The sequence below is a fragment of the Ranitomeya variabilis genome, chromosome 3 (assembly GCF_051348905.1).
Source record: "Ranitomeya variabilis isolate aRanVar5 chromosome 3, aRanVar5.hap1, whole genome shotgun sequence".
Taxonomy (NCBI): domain Eukaryota; kingdom Metazoa; phylum Chordata; class Amphibia; order Anura; family Dendrobatidae; genus Ranitomeya; species Ranitomeya variabilis.
In genome coordinates this window covers 641,306,684-641,324,797 of record NC_135234.1, presented here as the reverse complement: position 1 = coordinate 641,324,797, position 18,114 = coordinate 641,306,684, and the positions used below count along the sequence as shown (strand labels likewise).

General features: G+C 42.0%; 1 protein-coding gene across 2 annotated transcripts in view; it reads left to right on the top strand.

Moving 5' to 3' along the window:
- The window catches only part of LOC143816806 (retinol dehydrogenase 7-like), a 45,312-nt gene that overhangs the window by 17,650 nt on the left and 9,548 nt on the right, over nt 1–18,114 (top strand). For both annotated transcript variants that reach the window (XM_077297662.1, XM_077297663.1), the window contains exons 4-5: nt 8,424–8,587; nt 14,427–14,669. In XM_077297662.1, the coding sequence (XP_077153777.1) occupies nt 8,424–8,587; nt 14,427–14,647 (385 nt within the window). In that variant the 3' untranslated portion in view covers nt 14,648–14,669. The remainder of the gene's footprint in view (nt 1–8,423; nt 8,588–14,426; nt 14,670–18,114) is intronic.

The following is an 18,114-nucleotide window of genomic DNA, read 5'->3' as shown; positions in this document are numbered from 1 at the left end:
ACATACTGTACTACATACAAAACATTCATACATTACATTCATACCTTACATACAATACATACATATAGACATACAGTACATATAACATAGAGTACATACTCACCATCACTTGTCACTTTGTTCCCCGAAGCCAGTGTCATCTGTAAAAAATATTAAAATAACAAACAAACAATATAATCCCTGATCCGTAGAAATCCACGAGTGTACCACGATGATCTCCCGTGGAGAACGGCAGCATCAGCTGATGCGACTGCTCTCTAGGGGCTCCTGGAATACAATGAAGGGAGGAAGGTATCCTTCCGCAGTGTATTCCTCTGCCTCTGTAAAAAAATAGTCCCTAGTCTCACTTTATGGCTTTGCTGTGTGAGAAAGTTCCCACGCAGTTTTTTGCCATAAAGTGAGACCAGTGATCTATAATAACCTCTCAGTGATGCACTGCAGGAGCCATTGTCTCCTGTCAGTGTGTCACTGAAGGTCCTATAGAGAAGTGACATCACCCGATGTCACTGTTCTATAGGGCAGATCATCGTGGGACACTCGATATTAATTTGACTACGGCGGACAGGTAGTATACGGTTTATTATTTAACGTTTTTTGCAGTCGCTGAAGTATGGTAAGTATGATTAATGTCACCTTGCTATTGTAAGGTGACACTAAGCTGGGTTAATAATGGAGAGGCGTCAATAAGATGCCTATCCATTATTAATCCTAGAGTAGTGAAAGAGTTAAAAATAAAATAACGACACAGCCAGAAAAAAGTATTTTAATATTCTTAATTTAACCATACTTACCATACTTCAGCGCCTGCAAAAAATGTAAAATAATAAACTGTTTACTACCTGTCCACCGGAGTCCAAATAATAACGAGTGTCCCACAACGATCTCCCCTATAGAACAGTGACATCGGGTGATGTCACTGCTATATAGGACCTTCAGTGACACACTGACAGGAGACAATGGCTCCTGCAGTGCATCACTGAGAGGTTATTATAGTTCACTGGTCTCACTTTATGGCAAAAAGCTGTGTGGGAACTTTCTCACACAGCAATGCCATAAAGTGAGACTAGGAACTATTTTATTACAGCGGCGGAATACAGTGCGGAAGGATACCTTCCTCCCGTCATTGTATTCCAGGAGCCCCTAGAGAGCAGTCGCATCAGCTGATGCTGCCGTTCTCCACGGGAGATCGTCGTGGTACACTCGTGGATTTCTAAGGATCAGGGATTATATTGTTTGTTTGTTATTTTAATATTTTTTACAGATGACACTGGCTTCGGGGTACAAAGTGACAAGTGATGGTGAGTATGTACTCTATGTTATATGTACTGTATGTCTATATGTATGTATTGTATGTAAGGTATGAATATAATGTATGAATGTTTTGTATGTAGTATTTATGTAGTATGTATGTAGTATATTGTATGTATGTAGTATGTATGTAATATGTATGTAGTATGTTGTATGTATGTAGTATGATGTATGTATGTAGTATGTATGTAGTATGTTGTATGTATGTAGTATATATGTAGTATGTATGTAGTATGTTGTATGTATGTTGTATGTATGTTGCATGATTGTAGTGTGTATGTAGTATGTATGCAGTATGTACGTAGTATGTATGTATGTATGTAGTATGTATGTTGTATGTATGTAGTACGTACAGTATGTAGCATTATATTCCAGGAGCCCCTAGAGAGCAGTCGCATCAGCTGATGCTGTCGTTTTCCAAGGGTGATCGTCGTGGGACACTCGTGGATTTCTGCGGATCAGGGAGTATATTGTTTGTTTGTTTTTTTAATATTTTTTACAGATGACACTGGCTTCGGGGAACAAAGTGACAAGTGATGGTGATAACTGTATGTTATATGTACTGTATGTCTATATGTATGTATTGTATGTAATGTACAGAATGAATGTATTGTATGTAGTGTGTATGTAGTATGTATGTATGTAGTATGCATGTAGTATGTTGTATGTATGTAGTATGTTGTATGTATGTTGTATGTATGTAGTATGTTGTATGTATGTAGTACGTATGTAGTATATAGTATGTTGTATGTATGTATGTAGGTTGCATGTATGTATGTAGTATGTAGTATGTATGTTTGTGTTTTTTTTTACATTCAACACATTAGCCGGATGATGGGACTACTACTGTCCCATCATTGGCTAATGTGTCAATCACTGTCATTGTAGCAGGCATAGCCCGATGGGACTTGTAGTCCCATCGGTCAATGCCTGCACACAGACACAAAGACCCCCGGCAGGCCCGTACAGACCCCCGGCAGGCCCGCACAGACCCCCGAGAGGCCCGTACAGACCCCCGGCAGCCCGTACAGACCCCCGGCAGGCCCGCACAGACCCCTGGCACCCCGCACAGACCCCCGAGAGGCCAGTACAGACCCCCGGCAGGCCTTCACAGACCCCCCAAGAGGCCCGTACAGACCCCCGAGAGGCCCATACAGACCCCCGGTAGGCCCGCATAGACGCCCCACGGTCCCGCACAGACCCCGCCCGCACACATAGACACGCAGTCTCCCCCCTTGCACCGCCCACAGTCTTCCCCCCTGCGGAACTGGATGTGCAAGGAAAGAAAGGGTTTATTTTCATTCCGATATTTATGTCCTATTGACTTGCATTGGTTTCCGGTATCGGAATCGGCGATACCCGATACTTTTTGGGTATCGGTCCGATCCAATCCGATCCGATATTTCAGGATATCGGAAGGTATCGCTCAACACTACCTGCGATGTAACGCCAGCATGCTCTGTAGTTGTGGGCCTTTATATGACTGGTGGCTGTAGAGTAAGTGCATGGCAGGGAGCCAGCTATGGGAAGGAGGAAGAAAGCAGAGCCGCATGATTTAGGAATGGGGACAAGTGAGAGATTTACTTGTTTTTTTTTTAAAGTTAGTGTGAAGAACACTATTGGGGCATACAGCTGCATCACAGTGGGGACACAAGGGGGGGCAATGTTAATTTATTGAGGTAACATAGGGGGACAATATTACGGAGTGTAGGTCACATGGGGGCAAAATTAACGTATGAGGCCACATAGGGGAGACATTATTAATATATGGGGTCCACATATGGGGACATTATTAATGTATGGGACATTATTAATGTACAAAGGGTTGTAGTACTATAATATCGGGGGTGCAAAGAGGGGCACTAATTATTACTGCATAAGGGGAAAAGGGGAACATCACTAGAGAAATGTATTTTATTTTTGGGGATACTATTACTGAGAGATAAAAGAAAGGTATTTTTACTGTACAATTGGGGGAAAATATGGGAAGGGTGCTGTAGAGGTGCTAAGGGATAGATGTCTGTGTGTTACATTTTGCAAGGACAAGTTCTAGCAGGAAAAAGTCAGAGCGGTCTGTGCCGAATAAAGGAGCAAAGAGAAAATTAATTACTTCAAGTGGAGATATGATTGGTGTGTCATTGGATTTCCTGTACTCTAAATTCTTATACCTTCCACTGTAAAGTCCTTGTATGGGGTAGTATTAGTGTTAGCTTAATGATTTTTAATAATAATCAGTATGGTGGTATTAATCGGTCACTATTTATTGATAATATTTGGTCATGGTTTGGCAGCATTATTTCTTTTATGTGGTATTATTGGTATATTGGTCATGTTATCATGGACTTGTAAACTGTATGACTGTTTTATTTAGAAGTATTACTTAGAAAATTATTTCATTGCCATTGTCAAGTGTAGTGCACCGGTAGCAGTGAATAAGCAGTGACCCACAAAGTTCAAACATAAAAGTCTTTTTAATGTGTTGTCTTCACACAGAAAAGGTTCCAATCCACACTAATGCACATAACTTCAGTGCTCAATTCACACCAGTTCATAACAGCTTCCTTTAGATTGCAGTCACTACACACGCTAGTCCTTCTCTGACTAGTTCCATGGGTGTCCTGCACCGCTGTATCACAGTCTCTACTCACAGCCATACACAGACCATGACATCCTCCTGTCTGCAGCTGTGAGACATGCTAGTCCTTCCTTCGGGCACAGGACAGTCTACCTCTGGTTCACCTCCGGGCACAAGACCTGTCCACATCCATGACCAGTCATCGTGGACAGCAGCACCACTGTGTATTTTGTGAGTTGTCAGGCTTCACTAGGCCCAGACACACCTGAGACTGCTCATACTTAATTCTAAAACTTCTCTATACTACAGGGCTTTTAACAATTGTTATCACAGCTACACCTGCGACTACAATGGCCCCTCATGGCCTCACCACGCCTCTGTGTGCATCCTGGGGAGAAAAAACAGCGCCACCTAGCTGTAACAGGGGTCACTGCCTCACACAAGTTATTTAATTTTTCTTTATGGGGGGCTTATCATATACACTACATATTGTTTAGCTGGAGTTTACATATCTCTGCAACATGCTGGTGGGGGGTCATGTTCAAATTTTGCGTTTTGGGGGCACATAGGGGTCTAGTTACCCCACTGTCTGGAAGGCTGCAATATAGTTGGATATATTCTTAGTGACCTGACAATATGGCGCAATATAGGTCAAAGGGACATTTATTTTTTTTTAGGTGAATGGACCCACCAAGATATGTTTCAGAGATCGAAACATGATGTCAGTCTATATATTTTAAAAGGAAAAAATTGTCTGTAACTGTCAGAACATACTGTATAATGTAATCCTTGGGAGACACGATTTATCCAAAGCTGTGGATAAACATGACACAGTTTTACAAGCTTTGATGTCTGTATACCACCTCTGATGATGCCTGTAAACTTTTGGGAAAACAAGTCTAATCTTAGAGGGGAGGGGGGCAGTGAAAACAAGTGGTGAGAGGGCATGGCAAACAAATTCATCTTAATGAACTGGTCACATCTTCCAGCTACCATGTGTTAGGAGTCGAGTTTCCACCGCTGCACAGGGGGGATCTCGAACCATGTCTGCTGCGGTCTCCCATTCTACATCAGCCGCAGTGGAGCCTGCTCAGTGGAGATGTCGGTACCAGTGTCTCACTCAGTCTGATGCTGTGCAAAGGGTTACTGCTGCCTTTCCAGGCTCTGCTGTTGTAGCCTGCACTGGTCAGCGGCGAGCAGGCTTTTCTGGGACTAAGTCCTGTTTTGCACACACTGAGCATGCCCAAGGTAAGACCTCTCATTGGAGGTCAGGGGTCACATGCTCAAGTACTGCTGCAGCTCCCATTGGTCCTCTAGGAAGGTCCTGAAGTTGCTCTGGTATTGCAGCAACTTCCATTGGTTCCCAAGGAAGGTCCTGAAGCTGTTGCAGCTATAAAAGGTTTGCATGGCTGCACGGCCATGCGCTAGTATCACCTCATGTCATGAGCTTGTTATTTGTTGTCGCGCCTGTATGTATGTATTCAGGGACCCAGCTGAAATAAGCCCATAGAATACCGTCACCTCCGGTGAGGAGTTTTGAATGTATGTATTCAGGGACCTGGCTGAAATAAGCCCCTAGAATACTGGCACCTCCGGTGAGGAGTGTTTGCATGCTTTTCTGGTGCGTGACCACTGATTGCCATCAGCTCAGCAGTTAGCTGTGTTCCCCTGTGACGCTAACAGTGCACAGTATCTTGTTTCTAGCAAATCTGTGGAGTTAACAGAGTTCGCTCATACCGCCATATAGCGCCACCATTTGCCAGCAGCAGGTTCCTCTCCTGTACGGTGGACCCCGGGTTGCGAACGCACCTATTTATACATATATATATACTCGGTGCGTTCCGCCAACCCTAACACCATGTGCCAGTCTGACAAATATACTCCAGTCATAGATTGGAGTACATTTCTGTTGTAATTTATGCCATTTACCCACTAAGGTCTATCCACTTGTAAAAACATTGGCTGAACTGACCAGAGGTGGAGTAAAAAGACTAAAGCTCACAAACTATGAGCTGCACAAATATTTTACAACATTTCAAACAATTTTACTCCAAACGTCTTGCACATACTGTTTGGTGAATCGGGGTTTACAGTGGTATATAAAAGATTAAATGATCTCTAAAGGGCGTAAGTTAAAGATGACACATTTCCTTTGTATTTTAGGCAAAACAAATTATATATATTTTCTTGTTTTACATTTTAAAAATTACAAAAAGGTAAAGGGGCCGATGCAAAGGTTTGGGCACCCTGCATGGTTAATGCCTATTAGCACCTACTTTTGAAAGTATCAAAATGCTTTTTGTAGCCAGACAAGAGTCATTCAATTCTTGTTTAAGGGATTTTCATCCATTCTTCCTTGGAACATTCTTCCAATTCTATTAGATTACTGGGTCGTCTTGCATACTCTGCTATTTGATGTCTAGCCACAAATTTTGATTGATGTCCAGATCAGGGGACTGTGATGGCCATTGTAAAACCTTTAGCTTGCACTTTTTTGGGTAGTTTATTGTGGATTTTTTATGTGCTTTTAGCATAATTATTCATTTGTAGAAGCAATCCTCTTTTTGAACTTCAGCTTTTTTACAGATGGTGTTATGTTTACATCAATAATTTGTTGAAATTTCATTAAATCCATTTTTTCCTCTACCCGTGAAATATTACCAATACCAATGAGTCCTTCAGGTTTTCTGCTCTTCTATAAGTAATGGAAGATCTTGTTGGAACATATTTCCCCAGCACAGGATCAGTTGTGAGAATGGACCAATATTTGTCAATTGCCCTCCTTATTTCACCCCAGTGATCGTTATACGAAGAAATAAATATTACCCAGTTGTTTTCTTTACTTTTATTCCTTGGTACCAGGAGATCTTCTCTTTTGCTGTTCTTTGCGCTGCAAAATCCCTGTTGAATTACCATTTTACTGTACCTTCTCTTGGAATTTAGTTGTCAGTTCCTCAGCCTATTGAAAGAAAACCATATTGTTAGAACAGTTCCTCCTTAGTCTGAGAAACTGTCCTATAGGTATCCCCTCTTTAGTTGATCTAGGATAAGCCGAAGTGTCATACAGGAATGAATTAAAGGCAGTGTCCTTGTGGAAAGTTTTAGTTTAAGTGCTGTAAAGGAATAAATCCAAAAATTCTATGGAGTGCTGATTATATTTACAAGACACTTTGATGTTGTGGTCATTATTATTTGGATCCTAATGAATCTTTTGAGATCACATTCATTGCCTTGCCAGATCAACAGAATATCATCAATGAATCTCGACCATGTTAAAACATTCTCAATCTGTTTCACTAGTTTGATAAAGAAAATTTCCGCGAAATCTCCCACAGCCGCAGAAACAAACTTTCCTAATAATGGTAATCAACAAGCCATAACCCAGCATGCTAATTAAGGTATGAAACCTTGGTCAAAATTATCTGAGCACACAAATCTCCAAGGGTGCTCAAACTTTTGAATTGGCCCATTTCACCTTTTTATAATTTTTAAAATAAAAAAAATGACAATATTTTCTTTTGCCTTAAATACAAAAATATTCTTTAGTAATCTTTAGTCATCTTTAGCTTTAGGCCCTTTAGAGATCATTTCATCTTCAGCTTGCTTAATTGTTCCCAATAACAGCAATTTTGACATAGGGTGCCCAAACTTTTACATGCCACTATAAGGATATGTTCACAAGAATGTGTTTACATTGAATTTTCTGTATGTTAAATCCATTATGTATTACAACCAGTATAGTGGATGTGATTTTATTAAAGGAAACCTGGCATGTAACAAAAATGCTACTATTAATCTGCAAATTAATAGCGTTCTGAAGTTGTGCACTGAAAGCCCAAAGAAGAACAAGAACTTAATCCTTCACGGCAGCCTTGGACTTTCAGTCATAGAAGCGTGGCCAGCGCAGCTTCAGTCACCGCTCAGTACACTGTAAACGGCCTCTAACCATGCTCCGATATTGACTGTCAGCTCTGTACTGATGTTCTGAGCTGGCTGTCAGTCAGTGTTGGGGCGTGGTTACAGACGCCACTCGCTATGTACAGAGCAGTGACTGATGCTGCGCCGATCATGCCCCTATGACTGAAATCCTGAGGCTTTCAGAATAAAAAGGATTAAAGTTTATTTCCTCCTGGTAGCTGGGCTTTCATTGTGGTGGCAGTGCAAAGTAACCCCATATCTTTAGGTTAATAGCATTTTTTGTCATGACATGTTCCCTTTAAATCTCATCCATGAGCCGCAGAAAAAAAAACTACCATGTACTGTAAATTGATCAGCTTGTCAACTTTTCCGTGTGGATTTCAATTGAAGGCATAACCTCAGGGATATAATGATTTATAGTGGAAAATGTTAATATACCAACAAGCAAACAGTGGGCCACCTCTTTAAGGCTGCCTAGTAAAGGAACAACCTATAATTTTAGAGTTATATTTCAAGGTTTCCATAAAGTTTACAGACAGTTAATATGTACTGGCTTTTTTGTCTTATCATTTACTATGCACTTGAATATTTTTTTCACACATATGTATATTCATGTTTTCAGGCAGGAACTTAATGATTTTGGAGTAAAAGTTTCAATAGTGGAGCCAGGGGCTTTCAACACAAGCATTACTATTTTGCCTCTCATTAAGAAGAGTATAGATGATAAATGGCAGATGTTACCTGCTGAGACCAAAATGATCTATGGAGAAGAATACTTTAAGAAATGTAAGTTTTTTTTAAACTCTGTTCTTGAACATTTTATTGTGAAGGTGAGAATCAAATCGATCTTGCAAACTAAAAAATATTAAAAAGTGTAGTTAATTGTGATTTTTTTTTTTTATTCATCACCATCTAAAAATAATTTACAGTCTTAATATGCTTTCAACTTATTTATTCAGTAGCGGATATATGCAACTGTATAATTATTCATTTGCCTGTATTGGTTAATTTGTTCAGCAAGACAGTGTCAAGCCAAGAAATAAGTGCTTTGTGAATATACACCAACAGATATGTCAGAAAGCGTTTAGTTTCCTTTCATAATCAACAAATGTGGACCATTGATTGCAAACAAGATTTGTTATTTTGCACACCCAAAAAAGTAATTTTCATAAAAAATTAATTCAAGCCCATGTTGCAAAAATGAGTAAACCCTAATGAAAGTCTTAGGAGTAAAGCTAAAATTTAGACTATGAATTAACAAAATTTTGAAGACAAGTCAGTGTAATTATTCATTATACAGGGGTCCACAAGACAGTTTACAATAAAAAGGTGTTATTAACAAAGTAAACTTCTTCTCATTTCATGCTGTCAGCAATAGCACCACATGGAAGAGAAATGTCACAAAGTCTGAGAAAAAAATTATTTCTTTACTCAAGAAAGATGAAGGCTACAAGAATGTCAGAAAATCTTTACTTATGAGTCAGAAAACTGGAGCAAAAGTGATTCACAAATTTAGCGAGGATGGACCTACAACCGTCTCACAGACATCTAGGCCAACTACGGAATTTAGCACCTTATCAGTAGAATCTTCTGATAAAAAGGGTTGAAGAAAATCGACATGCAAGTTCACTGCAGTTAGCTAAAGAAGTAGAAAACCAAATCGGGGTGAGCGTTTCCCGTGACACAATATGGCTTACATTGCAGAGGAGTAGCATGTTTGGGTGTCGTCCAGGAAGAAAGCATCTCCTGAAGTCCATGCACAAAAAAGCCTGCCTACAATGTGCCAGGCCCCATGCTGAAAAATGTGAAGACGTTGGAACTGATGGCATCAAAACTGTATGGCGTTGCAAAAATGCATGATGTATAGAGTATAACATGGTGATAGCAGTGTCCTTATGTGGGGCTGCATGAGAGCGTCATTGATGGTATATTAAATTCACGGATGTCTTGCTCTATATTGAAACAGAAGATGCTACCATCACTCCGTGCCCTTGGTAGACGTGCATTTTTCCAATATGACAATCGCTCAAAACACATATCTAAGGACAATGTTGCATTTCTGAAGAAGAACAGAGTGAAAGTGATTCAGTGGCCAAGTATATCTCCGGATTGGAACCCAATCAAACACCTATGGAGCATACAGTTGAGATTCACTTTCCATCCAGCATTCAGGCTCTTAGGCCTCTTTCACACGTCAGTGTCTCTGGTACGTGTAGTGACAGTTTTCTCACGTACCGGAGACACTGACACACGTAGACCCATTAGAATCTATGTGTTTCTGCACATGTGCGTGTTTTCACACGGACCGTGTGTCCGTGTGCAAAACATGTTGACATGTCCGTTTTTTACCGGCAGCACGTACAGCAATACGTCCTGCACACGTGCACACGGAGAACAGTGTGCACTCTCCTCCGTGTGCACGTACCGCCCGCAGGAGAGACAGCGCTACAGTAAGCGCTGTCCCCCCCCCGCTGTGGTGCTGAAGGCGGAATTCATCTCTTCTACCCCACAGGAGAGAAGAGATGAAAGTTCAAGTATTTGTTTTTTTTTGTGAAAAATAAAGTTTGCATGTGCCTCCCGCCGCCCCCCCCCCCCCCCCCCCCCAGTGCGCCGCCCGGCCCCTTGCAGAAGAAATACTCACCTAGCTCCCGCGAGGTCTCCTCTCTCCTCTCAGCGCTGGCAGTTTCTCCTGTGTGAGCGGTCACGTGAGACCGCTCATTACAGTCAGGGAATATTCACTGACTGTAATGAGCAGTACCACGTGACCGCTCACACAGGAGAAGCTGCCAGCACGGAGAGGAGAGAGGAGACATCGCGGGAGCTAGGTGAGTATTTCTTCGACATCTGCAAGGGGCCAGGCGGGGCACTGGGGATGGGAGGACACCAGCAAAGTTTTTTTTAACAAAAAAGAAGAAAAAAATGATCTTTCATCTCTTCTTTCCAGCGAACGCTGGGGGAAAAGAGATGAATGCCGCCTTCAGCACCACACAGGAGGGACAGCGCTTAGTGTAGCGCTGTCTCTCCTGCACGGTCCGTGTGGTCCTCAGGCGGCACACAGGCGGCACACGGATGCCGCACGTGTGCCACACTGATGTGCCACTTGAGCACACGGACACACGGACACGGATAACTCCGGTACCGATTTCTCCGGTACCGGAATTATCTGGACGTGTAAAAGAGGCCTTAAAGAGGTTGTTCTTAACGCGTTCACCTCTGGGGCCACTTTCCGTTTCTGTGCTTTTCTGTTTTTTGTTCACCTTTTTCACAGAGCTATAACTTAATTATTTGTCAATATTGCCATGTGAGACAAGTTGTACTTTTGCACAACACCATTGATTTTACCATATAATGTAGTGGAAAACTGTACAAAAACCCAAATGCGGTAAAATTGCAAAAAAAAGTGCAATTCCACAATTTATTTTTCTTTTTATCATGTTAACTAAATGCTAAAACTGACTTGCCAATATGAGTCTCCAGGTCATTACAAGTTCATAGGTGCCAAACATATGTAGGCTCTTTTTTTATTTAAGTGGTGAAAAAAAACCGCCAAAGTTTGATTAAAAAAAGCCGCTTTTGCCCTGCTCTGTGCAGCAGAAATGCTCTTCTGCTATGAATGCCGGCCACTGAGCAGCGTTGTCATACTAAACAATTGGCACCCTGTGATCATGTGACTGGGACACCGATGGGCATGGTTTGTAACACTCTTCTTGTGCTGGCATGTTTTATGCCGGTGTCAGTGATTAACAGCAGCATTTAGCATGTTAACATAAGCGGATGAATCATGATTCTACCCGCAGCTGTTAGGCGCACATTTCAGCTGATCAAATCAGCTGTCATGTGCCGGAAAAGATGCGGACTCAGCACCGTAGCCCACATCAAAGGGGGAGACACGCATGTGCCGTATATATACATTTTTGGGGATCTGGGACTGGGTGAGGGTTTATTTTTTGCCCGCCAAGCTGATGTTTTTATCAATAGCATTTTGGGATAGATACAATATTTTGATCGCCTGTTATTGCATTTATTGCAATGTTGTGGCGACCAAAAAAAACGTAATTGTGGCATTTTTAATTTTTTCCACATTACGCCGTCTATCAATCTTAATTCTGTTTATACTTTGATAGATCGGGTGTTTCTGAATGTGGCGATACCAAATATGTTTATTTTTTATATTTTTTATTGTTTTATTTTGAATGGGGCAAAAATGGTGTGATTTTAACTTTTATATTTTTTTTATTGTTGTAAACTTTTTTTTCACTTTTTACATGTTTCAATAGTCTCCATAGGAGACTTGATGCTGCAATCTTCTTATCTTATATGTCGAGAATGGGTTAAATAACAGAAAAAGATAGATGTTGTAATATTGTTGTCAACTTGTTAACTCCATGCCTAGAAAACTTGGAGCAGTCCTTAAAAATCATGGAGGTCATGCAAAATACAAATATTTTTTGATGTGGGGTGTATTCATTTTTTCACCAACTAATTTGAGTAAAACTGAAGATTTTGTAATAAAAATTATATTATTAATCTTCCTTTCATGTTATGGGTAAAAAAAGAAATTCTATAAAACTCAGTTTTGTCAAAGGTTTGGAAATTGTTCTTGTATTCAGTATGATATTGATTAATTTCTTACTTTTCAAGGAGGATGTACTCATTTATGCTGAGAACTGTAAATAATGGGATTGTCCAGTTCTATTATATTCATATCCTATACTTGGAATCACCAATCAATTGTTTCCAGCTCCAACTGCATGTGTAAAGGTCAGCCAGGGCAGTAGTTGTGGCTGAGCTTTTTGGGTGTCTGATGCCCTGATCTCCCTTCACAGGAAAAAGGTGTTTCTTATTTTGCATCTTGTGCCCAGTATTCACTGTGCTGTCAGTGTCACCTTTGCTTCGCTGGCAAGCGGCTGCTTCTGGATCCCAATGAATAGAGACACAGTCCAGGGCAACTCTCAACTGAACAAATTTATTTACTTCAGGACACAGCACATCCAAGTAGTCTCCAGCATTCCCATCACAAATGATATAGCATATCACTTCATCTTTCCCTTCTCTGTTTCCTGCGTCACTAAGGGTTTTCGCAGCTTGGGGCGTCTCAGACAGCCCCTCAATGTACTCCCTGTGAAGCATCACTACGGTAAAGCATCCATCTGCCCGTTTCGCCCAGGACATCAGATACTTAGCCCACGAAGCTATCCGCCACTTTCTGGAGCGACCTGCCTGTACACTATTACGGTGACCTCTTTGTCTTCATTTGTTTCCTTCCTTTCTCTACTGTAGGATTTGCTGTACTTTGCTCTTCTCCATGTACCCTGGATGGCTGGGCACATGCTTGAACATTACGGGTTTATCTGACAGCTCAGGTATGTAGCCCACCCGAGCACTAAGGGGTCAAACCCCCCGACTGAATAGTACAGGAAGACCTTCCTGACTTATTCCTAGCTAACCCCTCCTACAGTCAACTCCTACAGTGCTATATACAGAGTAGCGACTTCTATGTCCCAATCTAGTGGTCACAACCCAAACAGTACTGTCCCTATTAAAATACATGGTGCAGCAACATAAAATATACATCGGTAATAGAGTATAAATATACATATACAGTAGCAGCATGGGGACTTAAAGGGGTAAGACTCTCAACCCCTTACAGATGTAAACAGTGAATGGAGCCAGAATAGCATGGCTGTGTACCTTATCTATCGGCTGTTGACGAGACTTGCAGGTAAGATGCAGTTTTCATCAATGGCCATACTACACAGCTATTGGAGACATGTTATTCCAACTGATTACATCTTGCAGGAGCTGTAAACAGTTTATTGGTGTGGCAACTGAGTGTCGGATACCCAATGATCTGATATTGATGAGTTCATCAATATCAGATTATTGGGTCTCCTTAGGATTAGAGATGAGGAAAAATTTTAAAATTTGAATTTACCTAATTTTTTCCAAGACTTCTATTTGTGGCATAAACATTTGTGTGAATCTCAATACTGGAATGCTTGTCATTGGCCAGAAAATACACGTGTGGCATAGAGAGTGAATCATGTTGACCATAAGAGCTTGCACTTTACAGGCATGAGAGAGAGGACCCCACTGATTGTAAGAACTTACACCCTCCGTGTGGGAGAGAGAGGGAATCCCACTGATCATAATAGCTTATACTCTAAAAGAGAGTGACTTACCCAGTGACTTTGGAGATGGTAAAGGAGTAGTGCTCCACTGGGAACTTTCGATCTGTGATGGCTCAGGTATTGACCACCACTGTACTAGGTACGGTAATCCGTAAGATATCATAGTTGCTGGACATTATGGGGAGGCACATGCGGCAATGCAAAGTAATGTTAGTCAGCTCTCTGATGCTTCAACAGTATTCAAAATGGTGCCAGGTAACTGTTTTTTGCCAATGAAATAACAAAATGTTAGCACTGGCTTGAAACCGCAAATTTCAAGCAATTCAACTCACACTCAATCCTCCACTGATCGAATCCCCTCATCTCTATCCCGTATAGCTTATCAACATCATAAAGCTGGGCATACCCTTTAATATATAACATTTCCAAGATGTTGGCTTATTTAGATAAGATACGGCACAGTTTACATTAATATTTCCATTGTATGTATGCAGTTCGACAAAATATGGAGCAAATGGTGACAACAAGTTCTGCCAAGAACTACAGGGTAACAAACTGTATAGAGCATGCACTGACCGCCTGCCATCCCTGGACAAGATACTCTGCTGGATGGGATGCAAAACTATTGTACATTCCCCTTTCCTACTTCCCAACATTTATTATGGACTACATGGCATCATTGAAAGCACCAAAACCTGCTCAAAGAATTAAGTGATGCACAGGATAACATACATGAGGTGGGTGAAAATCAACGCTCTCTAAGTATTTGTAAAAGCCTAGTCCACAAATACATGTTAACACCGGGTTGATGACCCCAATTTTTCCTTTTACTGTGACCAGTAAAATGATCATTCCAATCCATATGACTTTCACAAACTTTTCAAGCTCCATAAAAATACAATTAATGTCTTTTTTTATTTATTACTAACACTGATGCACTATTTCTATGAGCTGTTTGAGAACCTTCAGATTAGTACAAGTAAAGGAAATATTGACTATTTGGGACACAAGGTGTCTGCCAGTCTGATATGTAACATACAAGCCCTCTCTAGTGAAATCAGACATTATGTGTCAGAGCCGCACCAACCGGGGTCCCTCCTTGTCCTGGGACCCATTCAGCAATCTTCACTAATATACAGTGGGTACAGAAAATATTCATACCCCTTTACATTTTTCACTCTTTGTTTCATTGCAGCCATTTGGTAAACTCAAAAATGTTTTTCTCATTAATGTACACTCTGCACCCCATCTTGACTTAAAAAAAACCAGAAATGTAGTAATTTTTGCAAATTTACAAGCATGATCCATTTAATTATTATAAAAATGTTAAGCTATTTTTGAGATACTAATACTTCTCTTTTGTTTACAGCTGATTGCATTGAAGACAGCAGAACGTACGATGTGCTTACAAGCTCTGTCCTACTGAGCTTGTAAGCACAGTTTTGAAGCTAGTCTGGATTGCTGGTGAGCACTGTTGCCTCCTGACAGCTTCATTGCATTGCTTACAAGCTAGACAGCAGCAATGGTCGGTCTCCTAACAAGCTGTAGACTAAAGGAAAGTGTTAATTTCTCAGAAACAGTTGCAAAGTTCAATAAGCAGTAAATTGCAAAATTGGTTATTTTTACAAGCACTGTCCAACAATATCCATCTAGGAAGATAGGAATAATGTTAATGTTCGATTTTCCAGCCCTGATTTTCTGTGTATCATTTACATGCAACAAGAGACTGTGGTATGGCTGCTGACCTTTATTATGTATAGATTTTTTTGCAGACATTATTGGTGATGGTGGAAACTTTTTGACAATTTTCACACACATGTTCCTCCTATGTTTGTGCCGTAATGTCATGCATATCCTGTGTAAATATCAATGAATCACATTGGAATTTGTATTTATATAAAACTAGATGTTTCCAGCCAGCTAACGCTCGGCACGCTCATTGCTATCTAATTAACGCTGCTGGTGATTAAACTAAAGTAAATAATGACAGCATTCAATAGCGCTTACGCAGGTGGTAAATTAACTTAAAATGAAGTTAATAACAATAGTGTGGGGATGTGTTGGGGGCGGGATTATGTGTGGTGATGCGGTGGGGGGGCAGGATTATGTGTGGTGATGCGGTGGGGGGGCAGGATTATGTGTGTTAATGGGGTGGGGGACGGGATTATGTGTGGTAATGTGGAGGGGGGTGGGATTATCTGTAGTAATGTGGTGGGGGGCAGGATTACGTGTGGTGATATGGTGGGGGGCGGGATTATGTGTGGTGATGTGGTGGGGGGGAGGAATTATGTGTAGTAATGTGGTGGGGGGCGGGATTATGTGTGGTGATGTGGTGGTGGGGCGGGATTATGTGTGGTGATGTGGTGGGGGGGCGGGATTATGTGTGGCAATGTGGTGGGGGGGCGGGATTATGTGTGGTAATGTGGTGGGGGGAGGGATTATGTGTGGTAATGTGGTGGGGGGCGGGATTATGTGTGGTAATGTAGTGGGGGGCAGGATTATGTGTGGTAATGTGGAGGGGGGTGAGATTATCTGTAGTAATGTGGTGGGGGGCAGGATTATGTGTGGTAATGTGATGGGGGCGGGATTATGTGTGTTAATGTGGTGGGGGGCGGGATTATGTGTGGTAATGTGGTGGGGGTGGGATTATGTGTGGTGATGTGGTGGGGGGCAGGATTATGTGTGGTGATGTGGTGGGGGGCGGGATTATGTGTGGTAATGTGGTGGGGTGGCGGGATTATGTGTGGTCATGTGGTGGGGTGACGGGATTATGTGTGGTGATGTGGGGGGCGGGTTTATGTGTGGTAATTTGGTGGGGGGGCGGGATTATGTGTGGTAATGTGGTGGGGGGCGGGATTATGTGTGGTAATGTGGTGGGGGGCGGGATTAGGTGTGGTAATGTGGGGGGGCGGGATTATGTGTGGTAATGTGGTGGGGGGTGGGATTATCTGTAGTAATATGGTGGGGGGTGGGATTATGTGTGGTAATGTGGTGGGGGGCGGGATTATGTGTGGTAATGTGGTGGGGGGCTGGATTATGTGTGGTAATGTGGTGGGGGCGGGATTATCTGTGGTAATGTGGTGGGGGGCTGGATTATGGGTGGTAATGTGGTGGGGGGCGGGATTATCTGTCGTAATGTGGGATTATGTGTAGTAATGTTGTGGGGTGGCATCATTTTGTGTGGTGATGTGGTGGGGGGGCGGGATTATGTGGTGATGTGTTTGGGGGTGTGGGATTGTGTGGTGATGTGTTGGGGGGTGGGATTATGTGTGGTTATTTGGTGGGGGGCGGGATTGTGTGTGGTGATGTGGTGCGGATTGTGTGTGGTAATGTGGTGGGGGGCAGGATTATGTGTGGTGATGTGGTGGGGTCGGAGCTACTTTTGGCAAAACCCATCAGACTCAACTGACTGTTAGGGCATAACACGCTATCTGATGTTTTATCAGACAGCACTAGGCCATATCTTATACTATGGGGCACTGATGATCTGCGTTTTTTTTTCTTATGGCGATTCGGCTTGAGAGAACAATATCAGTATGGTGTGAGTGCATCTGATAATTGGATCACGCGCCCATACAAGTGTAAATCAGACTGCATCCAAGGGCAGTCCAATTACCGCAGACACAGACCATGGAGAAGAAGGAGAAATTAAGTTCTCCATCTTCTCCATACCTGTGCTGTGATTCTCTCATGTGAGAGAATGTGATCACACTAAGATGACACTCGGCTCAAACTCTTCACAGAGTGACATTAGCATAATTGTCCCAATCCTCTCGCATGAGAGAATATATGGCAGTGTGAACATACCCTTAAACTGTAGTAGTAGGAACCTAAACAATATACAGATCATAAAGACATGTAGATCTATTGTGGAAGAGATTATCTTCATGCGTCACTGAAAAGGGCATTACACACGGATGAGGGCAGCACGGTGGCTCAGTGGTTACCACTGCAGCCTTGCATTGCTGGAGTCCTGAGTTCTAATCCCACCTTGGGCAACATCTGCAAAGAGTTTGTATGTTCTCCCTGTGTTTGCGTGGGTTTCCTCCAGGTTCTCCAGTTTCATCCCACATTCCAAAGACATACTGACAGGGAATTTAGATGATGCGATCTGCCCCATAGATTAACAATGGTCCGAGTGCTACGCGATGTTTTCTTGCATAGTACTCGTCCATATTCTAT